The sequence below is a fragment of the Brassica napus genome, chromosome C9 (genome assembly GCF_020379485.1).
Source record: "Brassica napus cultivar Da-Ae chromosome C9, Da-Ae, whole genome shotgun sequence".
NCBI classification, from domain to species: Eukaryota; Viridiplantae; Streptophyta; class Magnoliopsida; order Brassicales; family Brassicaceae; genus Brassica; species Brassica napus.
In genome coordinates, this window is record NC_063452.1 from 24,901,241 (window position 1) to 24,913,633 (window position 12,393).

The window sequence follows — 12,393 nt, forward strand, 5'->3', positions numbered from 1 at the left end:
AATCTTGGAATCTTTCTTTAACAAACCATTCTCAGCTCGATTCGATTCCTAGGGTTTCTATGAGAAGAAGAAGAAGAAGATTTTAAAAGGGTCAAATCTTCTGGTTGGTTCGCCGTCACTACGTCGATTCTCGATCCCGCTATTCAATTTCGTGGTTGCTGATTCAAATTGAAATCGGATAGGCTCAGAAGACATGTATTCCTCAAGAGGGAGTGGCTACGGTCAACAGCCCTACGGTTCTCAATCCAGTTATCCTCAGAACGTAAGAATCAATTAGATCTCATCTTTTCTACTGCATTAGATACGATTGATTGATGAAAATTTACATTGGTGTCATTGTTCTAGATACTGAATCAATAGCTAATTGAAGGTAAATTATCATTGCAGCTTGGATCTAATTATCCGGGGAGTTCAGTAAGTGGTGGCGCAGAAGGGGGATCTCAGATTCCCTTGAGCTCTCGCCTTCCTTCGGGTGCTCCTCAGGAGACTGACATTGGTGGTGGGTACAGGTCTCAGTTATCCACAGCCAGTCATTACGGGTCTCTGTATGGAACAGCTTCTCTTGCCAGCTCTCAGCCTTTAAGCACCAAAGGCGTTGGCTCATCAGTCTTGGATAACCGCTCTGGATATGTCCCCACTCTGCCGGATTCGCCAAAGTATGCTTCTGGAAGCTATTTGTCTTCCTCTGCCCATGGTTATGGTCAAAAGGAGGACGATTTGTATTCGGATAAGCTCTCTGGTTACGTTCCGGTTGATAGAAGGCAGTCGAGTGCTTATCTCGGTAGGGAGTTGCAAAATGATCCACCTGCTCGTTATGCTGATTCATCTAGTTTTGGTCGTCAGGTGCGCTCAGTTTTTCAGCTTTTACAATATCTTATGAATTTGGTTACTCAATACTGTTTTTTTTTTTTTTTTGGCAGACTGATTTGTATGATCGCATTGATCAAGCATCACTCCTCCGGGGAGAACAATTATTAAAAATGCAGTCGCTCCATACCACTTCTGCTGATGGAGGTGTCAGGTACTTTTTTCCGATGATTTATTCTTCTGTATTTGTTCAGAAATATTGTATTTCTGTTACCTCTGTGATCTCTATTATGTTCTGTCTGGACGGAAACTATGTTTTTCCTAGATTTTTGTTATAAAGCTACTGTTGGATCCTGTGTAAATTTGCAATAGCCTTTGAAGAAATTTTTTTATCTTATTGCACTGAGTAGCACACATTTCTGGCAGACAAGCTGATTATCTTACAGAACGAAGTTCTACTGTACGCCATTCTGACCAAGAAGCTATGCATTATGGAAGAAGGCTCGAGTCTGATCCTCACGGGCTATCACTACACAGCACTTCTTCGTATGCCAGCCAACATACCCCATCGCTATTAGGAGCTGCTCCCCGGCGAAACTTAGATGACTATATTTATATGGACAGTTCTTCAAATCCTGGTTATGGCGTCAGTTTGCCTCCAGGCAGGGATTATGGTACTGGGAAAGGCATCCTCACTGCAGCGTCTCTGGACTTGGACTACCCTGGTGGTATGCTTGCTCGTGGTGGTCCTCGTGTTGATGATCTCCGGAAAGATGACCGGGCAAGTTATCTTAGAGAGTTTGAACTAAGGGAAGAAGAGCGTCGCCGTGAGAACCTGCGTGCCAGAGATAAGGAGCGAGAACGAGAGAGGGATCGCGAACGTGATAGAGAGCGAGAACGAGAGCTGGAGAAGGAACGAGAAAAGCAAAGAGCTAGGGACAGAGAAAGGGATCGCATACGGGAGAAGGAAAGAGAAGATGAAAGAGAACGTGATCGAAAACGCGCTCTCGAAAGAAAACGTGATCGGACTCCAACAGCGAGAGCTACGTCCAGGGACCCAAAGGAGCGGACTCCAGTGCCGAAAGCTGTTTCTAGGGATGCACGTAGTTCCTCTTTGCGGCGGGATACACAACATCGTGAAGCATCAATTAGGTTTTCTTTTTTATCCATGTCACGCTCTTCATCTGGAATGCAGGGGATTTTATGTTGCTTCTTCGCAAGACACTAACCTTATTTCTGTTATACCTGAAGGCGTCCTTCACCAGTTAGGCCAATACGGAGAGATTATGTCTGCAAGGTAACAAGTGTTCAGAGAAATTCCTCATTCCGTGATGTTTTTGCATACTCCTCTGGGTTACCTCATCTTCCTTTCCATTCCTGCATTCTCCTTGCTTTCTTATTGATTGACTTCCAATTTCAGCTTTCTCATTCTTTTCCTCCTTTACCTTTGGTTACTATACTTCCTCTTTCCGTCTGACATCTTGTCACCTTGGGGTATTATTATCCTGCCTTTTGAACTCAGTGTGACAAATATCTTGTTGCACGATCCTGGTAGAAAGTGCTATGTTTTCCTGAGTTTTGTATTATTTGGGAGGGAAGTTTTGCAACCTTATATATTGTTCGTCTCTAGTTAATTTTCCTGATTGCGATTTTTTTTCTTTGGGACTTTGCATTGAAGGAAACTTGTAAAAGTTCACAAGGATGAAACAATGGATGTTATTTTTCGTTGATAAGACGCTTTATTGAGAGTTACCCGCCCTTTGTATCCTGAGTAATGCAATGATTAAGACCAATGTACATAATTTGATGACTTGTTTGTAGGTTTTATCCTCGCGCTTGGTTGACATGGAGAGGGATTACGTGACACTGGATAAAAGATATCCAAGGCTTTTTTTACCTTCTGAGTTTTCCAAGGTATCTGTTTGTCTATCTGCCAATAATTTTCTAATCCTTAGGAGAGTACCAAGTGATCGTAAACCTCAATATATATGTTTCAGGTTGTGGTGAACTGGCCGAAACAAAAGCTTACACTTTCGATGCATACTGCTGTGAGGTGAATTAATCCTACTTTCTTGTTTGCAAATTGTCAGTCTGAAGATTTTAATCGTGTTCAAGGAGTTCAAATAGATCATATTTTATTTCTCTTGCTGAGTCAGTATATTAGAGCTAGATTTTGGATTCACTTTTGCTTTATTATATATATAGTCTAAGATTTGTAAACTTAACCATCTTTTGTTGAGGACGGCAGTTTTGAGCATGATTACATTGAAGATGGTGGAGTTGATGTGAAACCTACGCCCACAAAGTCTTCAGCTGTGAAAATTGGAGGAAAGACTGTTTGGAATGCCAAGGTGGGCTGTTTTTACTCTCAATAAGTCTTCTACCGCTATGAACGTGTCTTTGCACAGTATATCATCGCTGGTATTGTTCCCGATTATATTGAAAGCATTTTGTTCATGTGTAATGTGTTTCTCTTTGTTCAGATGATTTTGATGAGTGGCCTGAGCAGGACTGCTCTGGAAGATCTTTCTTCAGATAAATTATTTGAAGAGCGTATACCTCATATTTGCAACATATTAAAGTTTGCTGTTCTTAAAAAAGATCATTCGTTGATGGCCACCGGTGGTCCTTGGGATCCCACAGATGGCATGGACCCATCAGTTGATCAGTCTTCCTTAATCACGACAATGCTGAGGTGTGTTTCTTCTCTTGTTCGTTTTTGTCATTCTTTTCTACCTTGTATTCATTGTCTTGAGGCATGAAAGGTCTTTTGCGTTGCAGACACACAAAGGATAAGCTTCATCTTGATCTGAGCAACTGCCGTCACTGGAATCCCTTTCTTGAGGTAGGTTTGACATCTCTTAGTTTAAGACTGCATTGAGATGTTGAACAAGTGGGGACGTCATAGTAGAGTATCCGAGCTTATTAGTGGTTGCTTTATTTATTAATGTTTTCGTTAGTGTATTAAATATTTTTTCTAACTGTCTTAAATTGTTGGACCCTCAACCACTGCTATTAGCCTATCCAAAGATTTGCTATGAATAGCTTTGCCAACTTTGTTAACTTGGTTCCTCGATTGCATTTTGCTGTAGATATGGTAGCTTCAGCATAGATACATACAAAGCTAACCAAGCAATATTATTTACTTGTTATCTGGAGATCTAAATAGTTTTGTTTGACCTCTTTTTTTTTGGCGTTTACAGATACATTACGACAGAGTTGGTACGGATGGAGTTTCTATCTTCAAAGAGATCACTGTACTATTTGTCCCTGATTTATCAGAATGTCTTCCTTCAGTTGACGCTTGGAGAACCCAATGGTTGGCACACAGGAAAGTTCTTGCTGAGAGAGATAGACTACTTTCTCAGGAGGCTAAGAAAGATGTCATTGTAGGAAAGGGAAGTGATAATGCCGGTGAAGTAGCCAAGGATGCGGAGAAAAAGACCCCAGGAACTAAGAAGGTGGTGAAAAAGATTGTTAAAAGAGTTGTTAAAAGGCCTGTCAACGATGGAAAGGCAACTGATAAGAAAGATGAGAAGCCGGTTGAAATGGATGTTCCTGGAAAGGTTGCCATTTCAGGTGATAACCAAGGGGAGAGCTCAGATCCTAGTGCTAAGGGTAATGAACAGACTCCTTCAAAGACAATCGTAAAGAAAAAAATCATCAAAAAAGTGGCTAAAAAGAAGATTGCTGAAGTAGACAATAACATGGACGGTGACTTGAAGAATAATGGAGACAATGATGAGGAAAAGGTGGTGGACGCAGAGAAGAAAACTCCTGATTCAGGTAGTATGGAGATGAAATCTCCTGCAGGAAAGAAGGAAGAGAGTGCCTCCAAAATTGTGGAAACAAAACAGAAGGCGGGATCTCCGAGTACTGAGAAAAAGGAGGGTGCTTCTAGTTCAACAAAGAAGGACATTAAGGCAGGTGAAGACAAGAAGGCTGAAAAGAAAGACAAGTCAGAGAACCAATCCGAGGGCAAAAAGGTTGACGAGAAAAAGGCAAAAGAAAAAATTAACGAGAAAGAAATTAAAGAGAGAAGTGGAAAAGATGAGTCCATAATACAAGTGAAGGACAAGAAAAAGTCTGACGAACCTCCTCGGCCAGGATTTGTTCTACAAGTGAAACGGAACAAAGATTCTAAAGTAGGTGGACAATAAGTCAAGGTTTCAGGTTTAGTAATAGCAGCTTTCACTTATTTGGAGTTTTTTTTCTTTTTTAGCAGTTGCGTTCACTTTCGGTCTCCCTGGACTCGCTTTTGGATTACACTGACAAGGACGTTGATGAGTCATCATTTGAGGTTAGTCTTTTTCCTGTGTGGTTACTGCTTTGCTTAGCATGTTTCCATTGTGTCTCTTAGCTAACCAATGTACGTGTTTTGTTATAGCAACTGAACTACTAAGTTTTCATCAATATTATGTATGTGCTTGCAGCTTTCATTGTTTGCTGAATCGATGTTCGAGATGCTACAGTATCAAATGGGTACTCGTATCTTAGAATTTCTCAAGGTTGGTTTGTAACTGATTTATGATGTTTTGTTTTTTGAGCTTACATAACTGTTTTCTTACACTTCTTTTTTTTTTTTCCTTGGTAGAAATTACGTGTAAAATTTGTGAGAGAGAGAAACCAACGAAAGAGGCGTCAAGAAGAGTTATCTGCCAAGGAAAAGGAAGCAAAAGCACAAAATAAGCGTCAAAAGACTGACAAGGAAGCCACTGTTACAACTGAATCTGTTCCTGAGAAGGATGACAAGAAAAATTCAGCAAAGGAAACGGTAGCTAACACTGAAGACACTAAAAAAGCCACCGGTGATGAAGCTGCTACGATGGAAGCGGATAACCAGGATGAGGAGGATGAAGAGATTGATGAAGACCCAGAGGAAGACCCTGAAGAGGATCCTGAAGAAGACCCTGAGGAATGCGAGGAAATGGACGATGAAAATCCTGAGCAAGAAGAAACTGCTGAAGAGGTATGATTTATACATTATTTGCCTTGCCGTTTCCAACTTGTTCACTCCTAATATCGTAAGTTTTATTTTAGCCAACAAGATGTTATGTTCATCAATCTTGTCCATTTGTTCTGTGTCTCTTCTTCAGCCGCAGAAGAATGAAGAAAACAGTGAGAAGACTAGCAGCGCTGTTGCTCGTCCTATAACTGAAGTCGCAACTGATAGAAAAGAAGAGATCGTGGAGAAGACTGATTCCAAATCTGCTGAGATCAAACCCAAGTCTGAGATCAAACCCAAGTCGGAGTCAGGCAAGCACGGGAAGCAAGAGGAAGGAACATCTGATGCACCAAAAAAAGAAGAAACGGTTGATAAAGAGTTGTTGCAGGTAGAAAATCTGCTTTGACTATTATAATGTCCTTAAGCTTTTACCCTTTTTGTTGGTGCTAAAGCTTCTTCTGACTCAGGCTTTCAGATTCTTTGATCGTAACCAAACAGGCTATGTTAGGGTAAGAAGAAGCTTAATCCATCTTCCTTATCTCTCAGAATGAATTTACAATACCGTTTACATTTTTTGTTCTTTCACAGGTTGATGATATGAGAACAACTATGCACAGCTTGGGAAAGTTTCTATCTCACCGAGAAGTCAAGGTAAAAGAGATTTCTCCATACTTGAGTTTGTCAATCATTTTAACAAAGATATAGAGAAATGAATTATTTGTCTTTTTTGATCTTTGGCAGGAACTTGTGCTGAGTGCTTTGTTAGAGAGCAACACTGGAAGAGATGATCGGATTTTATACAATAAGCTCGTTAGGCTGTCTTTATAGAGAGTGATGATATTTAATAATGGCCTTGTTTAGTGATTTGCTCTTGGGAACTTCACGAGAAATGTTTTTTCTTAAATTTAATTCGACTATTGTTCAATAATATCTGCTTTGGACAGAACTTCGTTTTTTTTAACGTATATTGCAAATTAATATTTTGCCTGATTCTTAAAATTCGACTATTGTTAAATACTAATATTTTTAGGACCGAATATCTGATTTAATCACAAAAATTTAAATAATTATATATATAAATTATATAAATATTATTTTCTGTATAAGCTTAACAATATTTGTATTTATTAAGTTTGTTATATTGGTTATCATAATTTTTCATAGTAAATAATCTATTAATAATAGCAATTCCTATTTTTTGCAGGTACATGTCTTTTCATTTTAATTTTACTTATGATTGTTTAAGATACATTTTCGTTTTATAACGTTTAATGTACTTTTTCGTTTATAATTGCTTCTATTTTTAAATTGGTTTTTTTAATTTATTTCTTTCAATTTTATTTATTATGTTTTGTGTGTTTCATAACCATATATTATGTTGTTTTGTTTATTATCACTTTTAACTTGAAATATTGCATTTTTTTATCTTGTCTTTTTAAGTCTAAATATTTTTATCGTTTCTCTTATAATTGCTGTTTTTAAAATTGTATTTTTTATTGGAAAAATTGTGTTTTAGGCCAAAAAGTGATAACTATGTCCTATTAGATTAATTTATTTTTTGTACAACTTTTTCCTCTAATACTCTTTAGTATTTTCAAAAATAAATCAAATAAATAGTTTTACAAACAAAAAATATATTCAAAAAATAGTAACTACTGATAAAATACCTATATCAACTTATTGGTATTTTTTATAACTCTAAAAATGTTTAAATCATAATTTCATATTTTGTTCTACAAAAAGTAGAATTGATATTCTGCACAGTATAAAATGTAATCCACTTTTTTCATTGAATCTAATATGTTTAGAATAAGTGATCTACGTAAATAATAATAATCTAAAAATATTTGGAAAACACATTCCGCGCTTAACCTATCGTTCTAAAATCTGTAGAATCTGGAATCTACACATTATTATAAATCTAAAACCTGTAGAAATCGAAATCTACACATTACTATAAATCTAAAATTAGTAGAAATCGATTTCAAACATGTTTACTGTGTTCTACATATAGTAGAATACAGATTGTACGAATAAAGATAACCAGTTCCAAAAATATAGGAAGAGAATATTTGAAATATTCAGTTTCCTTATATTTATTAAATCGATTTTTTTTTAAAAAGAAAAAAGAAAATTGTGCTTTATAAAATCAATTTTTAAATTAAAAAATTAAAACATCGATTTGGAAACCATTTGATCTGAACCGGTCGACCCTGATCTGAACCGGCAAAAGACTTTTATACCCTTGTTCTCTATATATATAATAAATCATTATTTACATAAAAAAATAATAATAGTTTTTTTTATGTTTTCAAATTATACTTTTTCAAATTCAATTTTTTTTATAAAAAGAAATTTCGATTTTTTTTTTCAATTTTTTTTATATTTTAAGTATTTATTTATATATTTATTTGAATCCTAAATTCCACATTCCAAAAATTTTAATCCACCCCTCAACTCTAAACTCTAAGTCTAGATTAATTAACCGTAGGGATATAAGTGTATTTTACCCTTCATTAAAAGTGAAGATTTAAAGTGGTTAGTGTAAACATGAAAAGTGGTAATAAGAAAGTGGTATTTGTGGCAATTTTTCTTTTTTTGGGGGATTTTTAATATTTTTTAAAATTATTTTAGTTAAAAATTATATTTCAATATTTAACATTTTTTTATTAATTGTAATTTCGAATTTTTAATTGAAATTAAGGATAATATTGCCATTTTGAAAATATTTAGACTAATAGGACATAAAGTATATGAGATTAACCTAATAGGACATAGTTATTATTTTTTTGGTCTAAAAAAACAATTTTCCATTTTCTTATTTTCATATGTATAATGTTCTATCGGAGATTTAAGTGAATCTGTGTAAGCATTTAAATGAATCAGTGCAATTGTTTGGATGAAAATTTACAATTGTTTTTTTTATAACACTGACTTTATAACTTGGTGAAAACAAACGACCCAAGGGAGCCAATGATTCGTACCAAAATACAAGAAGCCGCCAGAAAAACAACAGATCAAGTAAATAAGACCACACATACACAAAGAGTAGCAGATGAGAAGTATACATCACTTCCAACCCAAGTCTCCACACCCATAGACGCGCACCGTAACAGTTTAGGGTCCAGCTTTCCTTGCTTTCAGCTCAAGCAAATTCATCAACCAACGCGGACCGCCCGCAGCTACATAAGATTGGAGCCGACGGTCTCTAGGCACACTCACAGAAATTTCCTCCACCGCTCTGTTTCTTGAATCAAGAACATATTCCACCGAACACGGAGCTAAAGACGGCATGACCTGAGTAAACTTATCGATCTAACTCCGAGAACCATGGGAACTTAGCCTTATCTAGGAGGGCCTCCCGAACTAAAGCACAGATAGATTCAATGATAATGTTAGAATAGTGCAGCGATGCCAAACTCTCAGCCACCCAACAGAATCCTGTGAGCTCAGCTTCCAGTTTCGATTTAACACCCGTAAATGCTCTACGACTATGCATCAGAACCCTACCAGCTTGGTTCCTTATAATCCATGAAGCCCCACACAACCGTTCTGGACCACCCCAGCTGACCCCAACATTGCATTTAACCGATCCAACTGGAGGCGGGGACCAAGAAATGGACCTATTGCAAGCCTCTCCTGACCCTGCTCCAGGTTGTGGTTCACATAAATTAACATCAAACCATGCAACCGCTTCTTCTGAGGCATTAGAGTGCACCATCTCCGGGCTTAATTGCATTTTTTCGAAATGCAGAAGGTTTCGCGCCTTCCATATCTGCCACACGACCCAAGGGAAGGCTCTATTCTGCTTGTAATGAGATCGTCTTCCATTGGCAAATATCAGATGATAGATATTCAGAAACACTGAAGAACTCGAAAAGCCTGCTGATGGAAGTTGTATACCAGACCTATCCCATACTTTTTTAGATGGGACCTTTAGTGACCATTGTAAGTTTACAATTGTTTAATTGAACTATTACGACCTTTCATGATTAACCATTGTAAGTTTTGGTGTTCAGCCATTGTAATTCGATTAACCATTGCAATATTTGGTGGTTAACCATCACAATCTTTGGTTTCTATATATAATAATAGTTGTGAGCAATGAAAAAATCAAACAACAAAAAAATATCAGAATAAAAAAAAAATCTATACTAATAAAAGAGATCTTTTGAGACTTCATAGAACGTCCACATCAGCGAAAAAACTTCTTTCCAAAGATGATACGTGACATTATTACCAAAAAATAAAAAATAACTAATAAGTAAATATACATATAAAAAAAAATAAATAATAAGTAAATACACATTATAAGAAATAGAAAATTTACATTAAACATTTACGTGAAAAAGTATAATAAAATAAATAATCCATACTAATAAAAGAGACCTTTTGAGGCTCCATAGAGCGTCTACATCAGCGAAAAAAACTTCTCTTCAAAGATGACACGTAGCATTATTAACAAAAAATAAATAATAACTAATAGGTAAATATACATATAAAGAAAAATAAATAATAAGTAAATACACATTATAAGAAATAGAAAATTTACATCAAACATTTATGTGAAAAAGTATAATAAAATAAATAAATAAGTAACACAGAAAATATTTTGGTTATTAAAAAATAAGTAAATATGCAAAATAAGTAAATATACAATATAAGAAATAGAAATATTACATTAAACAATAATATGTAAATATAAAATATAAGAAAAAATAAATAATAAGTAAATATACAATATAAGAAATATAAATATTACATTAAACATCTATCATAATATTGTTATTTGATATAAAAAGAAGAAAATTAGAATAAGTAAATATACAATTAAGAATTAAAAAACTTAAATTAAATATCTATAAAATAATAACTAAATACAAAATATAAGAAATAGAAATATTGTACTAAACATTATCTTTTATTAGAATAAGTAAATATAAAATATAAGAAAAATAAATAATAAGTAAATATAGTATATAATAAATAAAAATATTACATTAAATATATATTGTAATATTATCATTGATATAAAAACAAAAAAATTAGAATAAATAAATATAAAAATAAGAAAAGATAAACAATAAGTAAATACACAATATAAAAAATGGAAAATCTAAATTAAACATATATCTGAAAAATGTATAGTTAAATAAATAAAAGTAAATTTACATTATAAAAATATTACACTAAACATCAATTATAATATTAGAATAAGTAAATATAAAATATAAGAGAAATAAATTATTAGTAAATATAAAATATTTAAAATACAAAAATACATTAAACCTCTATCTTAAAATATATAATAATGTAAATAATAAGTAAATATATAATATAAGAAATATAAATATTACATTAAACATCTATCATAATATTATAATTTGATATAAAACAAAAAAATAGATAAATAAATATACAATATAAGAAATAAAAAACTACATTAAACGTCTATCCGAAAATGTATAGTTTAACATTTTATTATTTTTAAATATTTTTGTAAGTAAATATACAATATAAAAAATAAGCATACAATATAAGATGATATTTTTTATCACATTAAACATCTATCATAATATTATCATTTGATATAAAAACAAGAAAATTAGAATAAGTAAATCGATAGTATAAGAAAAAATAAGGTAAAATACAATTAAGAAATGAAAAGACTAAATTAAACATATCTCTGAAAAAATGTATAGTAAAATAAATCATAAGTAAATATACAATATAAGAAATATAAGTATTATATTAAACATCTACTGTAATATTAGAATAAGTAAATATAACAAGCAAAGGAAAAATACACAATAAGTAAATATACAATATCAGAACTGGAAAAACTAAATTAAACATCTATCTGAAAAATGTGTAGTAAAATATATAATTAGTAAATATAGACTATAAGACATAAAAATATGGATCATTTTTTTTGGATAGTTAATCCAAAAATGAAGGATCACCAATTTGCTTGGATATTATGATATATTTGGAAGGGTCGAAACAACAAAGTTTTTAGCAATTTGGATGATGATCCAAGAGATACGCTTAAACTAGAGAAATTAGAATCAACACTTTGGGCGGATGCACATGTAACAAATAATCAGAGGGTTGCAAATCAAGTACATGAAAGAATTGTACCAACAATACCAAGAAGATGGTGTTTCATAGATTTCTCATGGAAAGATAAGGAACAATTCTCAGGATAAGGCTGGTACATCACTTTAGCGGGTTTTGATGGATTGCTGGGAGCACTGAATGTCCGGGCAAGTCTTTCACCTCTTCATTCAGAGGTAGAAGCGCTAATATGGGTAATGGAATGCATAAGGAATTTACGGTAATTTCAGGTCACATTTGCGACATATTGTTCTCAATTGTTAAAGATGGTTTCAGAACCAGAAGAATGACCAGCGTTTGACAATTATCAGGAAGACATTTTCAGCTTTCTAAACTCAGAGACCGTTCATGTACCTCAGACAGAAAATCAAAAGGCGTATAGCTTAGCATGAGTGCTAGGAAACAACCGTCTTTCGTCGTTCACATGGACAGAGTTACCTGTTTGGTTTACAGAGTCAGCATGAGTCTGTAGATGATTGATGTAAAAAAAAAGACATAAAAATATTAGTATAAAAATAAATAAT

The 12,393-nt window shown here is 33.9% G+C and overlaps 1 protein-coding gene across 2 annotated transcripts; it reads left to right on the forward strand.

Annotated features, from left to right (window-relative positions):
- Positions 1–6,742, forward strand: LOC106417107 (protein SHORT ROOT IN SALT MEDIUM 1). 2 transcript variants are annotated; one of them, XM_048768549.1, is made up of 18 exons: positions 1–262; positions 388–843; positions 921–1,021; positions 1,234–1,959; positions 2,059–2,104; positions 2,629–2,721; positions 2,805–2,860; positions 3,056–3,158; positions 3,291–3,502; positions 3,589–3,652; positions 4,011–4,952; positions 5,030–5,107; positions 5,241–5,315; positions 5,402–5,776; positions 5,904–6,140; positions 6,220–6,261; positions 6,341–6,403; positions 6,494–6,742. In XM_048768549.1, exons 1-18 carry the CDS (start codon positions 194–196, stop codon positions 6,578–6,580), a joined length of 3,825 nt encoding a protein of 1,274 aa, XP_048624506.1. In that variant the 5' UTR covers positions 1–193; the 3' UTR covers positions 6,581–6,742. The 2 variants fall into 2 exon arrangements, with proteins under 2 accessions (XP_048624506.1, XP_048624507.1); XM_048768550.1 differs by having other exon boundaries at positions 5,033–5,107.
- The last annotated feature ends 5,651 nt before the right edge of the window (positions 6,743–12,393 follow it).